Source organism: Montipora capricornis, chromosome 10, assembly GCF_036669925.1.
Source record: "Montipora capricornis isolate CH-2021 chromosome 10, ASM3666992v2, whole genome shotgun sequence".
NCBI classification, from domain to species: Eukaryota; Metazoa; Cnidaria; class Anthozoa; order Scleractinia; family Acroporidae; genus Montipora; species Montipora capricornis.
In genome coordinates this window covers 59,226,373-59,228,872 of record NC_090892.1, presented here as the reverse complement: position 1 = coordinate 59,228,872, position 2,500 = coordinate 59,226,373, and the positions used below count along the sequence as shown (strand labels likewise).

Genomic DNA, 2,500 nt, shown 5'->3' with positions numbered 1-2,500 from the left:
ATCGTACCACTAAAAAAAATTAAGGTGAAGAAATTTTTGAAGGTAACGTAAACCCAATACGATTGCAGCTGAACTTTACGATGTAGAGAATAGCAAAATCAAGCAACCAACTTACTTCGCTCTGACGAAGGGCTAACGCTCGAAACGTCAGCTTTTAGAATCTCTGTACGGTGCCCAATTTACATTATCAACTCCGTTGATAAAACCAAATTTTTGTATACTACTTCCCCACCGACGCAGCACCACAGTTTCTTTAGAAACTACCCTCTTCATTCAACTTACGAAGAGAAAGTTTATCAGGCGTTGGCGAGGCTATATATGGAAGTGACTTGCTAGTATACACCTACGCAGATAAATTTTAACTCATGTGTAGCAATGATGCCAATGAGCACTTGTATTGAGTGCTGTGACTATTCTCTAAAACACACCTTAAAACACACCTTTAATAGAACAACTCTACCAGTACCCCTCTCAATCGACAGGAATGAACTAGATAACATTAGCAACTCAAACTTCTTGGAGTAACTATGGACAACTCTCCCTCCTTTCAAGTACATATAAAGGAAATCTGCTGTAAAGTACATACAAAGGTGTCGATCCTGCGTCGCATTCGTAAACTTATTCCGCAAGAGACAATACTCAAACTTAACATGGCATCTATACTGCCCCACTTTGAATACTCAGCCCCGCTATTCCTGGGGCTGAACTAAGGTCTATCTGAAAAATTAGAGTCAACAAATGCATTTGCCTTGAGGACTCTTCTTAGACTTCCTAAGACAACCTCCTACGATGAATTACTAAAAGTTGCAACTTTAAAATACCTGGAGCACCGGCGGATCGAACAGTCATTGGTACTGGTACACAAAAGCAAGGGCGTAGCCAGGAGGGGGGGGGGGTCCTGGGGTGCCCGTGACCCCCCCTTTGTAAGCCGTTTTTTACTCAAACAACCTACAATATTCAGGTTGCGAAAACGCGAGTACCCTCTGTTTGACAGAGTGTGACCCCCTTCCCCTTTGAAAAATCCTGGCTACGCCCATGCAAAAGCATCCACGGCAGTACACCAAATTACATAAGCGAAATGTTCATGCAAAGAAACAGCGATTACAACCTTCGGGGACAACACAAGCTTGTACTTCCCCAACCAAATTCTTCGTGCAAGATACACTCATTCTTTTTCCGGGCAGCAAAGCAGTGGAACAATTTGCCTGATAAGTTGAGAACTACAGAATTGCTTTCACTGGTTAGAAAAAATCTCAAACGAATGACGCTGTCCTCATACAACTGTAATTGTATTTCATGTAAATAGATCGTCCGTCTTCACACCTTTAATCTGCTCACTTTGTAAATGGATTGGTTTTTTTTTTAATTTTTTATTTTCATTTTTAAAATTCTACTTTATTATTATTATTATTATTATTATTATCTTTCTTCTTTAAATACAATACTGCACATTTGCATTCAAACGAGCTTTTGCTCATTTGAAATATGTGGGTAAGTAAAGTTACTTACTTACTTACAATGGTCATTTCATCTCATTACATATCGTTTTCTACGGTTTGTTTTCTTTGTTACACGATTTTGTTTGTTTTGTTTCATGTCACTGGGCAGAGGTACTCAACAAAGTCAGTTGAACAATTTGTCTCAAAGACGGTAACAAAATTTTTAGCAATAGCGATGATATCGTTGACGTCACCTATTGTCATTAATGTGCCAACCAGAGCCTCACTGGCAGTCGTAATAAAGGGTCTTTTGTTTTTGTGGTTGGCACATTTGAATAACAAACAGATATCTTCCCTATGCGCCATCAGATGATAAGAAGAAACTTCACTTCCGATATCCTACCGTGCCTTCCAACCTCGTTCCCAGGGTCTTCTCGGCTTTCAACTTCGCGCTCGTCTGCTCCCTTCGAGCCACCATATCAAAAGTCGAGAAGACCCTGGGGACGAGGTTGCGTGCTAATAAACCCCTGTGCATTAAATTCCCTTCACCTTCGTTTGTCCTGTTCTTTCGCGTTTCCCACGGTGTTGTTTTCCAGCTCGGAAATGTCTTCTGCGGCAATTTTCTAGAACCTTATGCCATATGCCTCCCCCCTCCCCAACTGCGATGTAAGCCTATGAAAGTCTTCGTCGGACAATACGAAAAGAGGGAGAACTTTGATGCCGTACGTAACTATGCGGGATATGTAACACAAAATGAAGCTCTGGAACAGGACTAATTACTTGCAGTCGATTTTAGAAAATTACAGTACGTTATTTACCGCAAAACGGCCTCTAAATGATGTAATAGTCGATCTTAAATGAAACGCGTTTTCTTTCCTGCACGTGAATTCTAATGTACAGCTTTGCTTCTCCCTAGGTGTGAAATCCACGATTTAAGTTTGAGGATTTTGTTTGATGCTGGGCCAGCCATGTCCCTGGGATTCCTTATACACGTGTTTTTGCACTTTGTCATCATCGCGTCGAAGATTACCAAACAACCTGACAACGATGGACAAAATAAT

General features: G+C 40.9%; 1 protein-coding gene across 1 annotated transcript in view; it reads left to right on the top strand.

The window, feature by feature from the left end:
• LOC138022060 (uncharacterized) overlaps positions 1-2,500 on the top strand; it is a 17,328-nt gene that overhangs the window by 14,448 nt on the left and 380 nt on the right. Inside the window, exon 3 of the mRNA XM_068869088.1 lies at positions 2,356-2,500. This exon is cut by the window's right edge and continues 380 nt beyond it. Coding sequence (XP_068725189.1) covers positions 2,356-2,500 — 145 coding nt within the window. The remainder of the gene's footprint in view (positions 1-2,355) is intronic.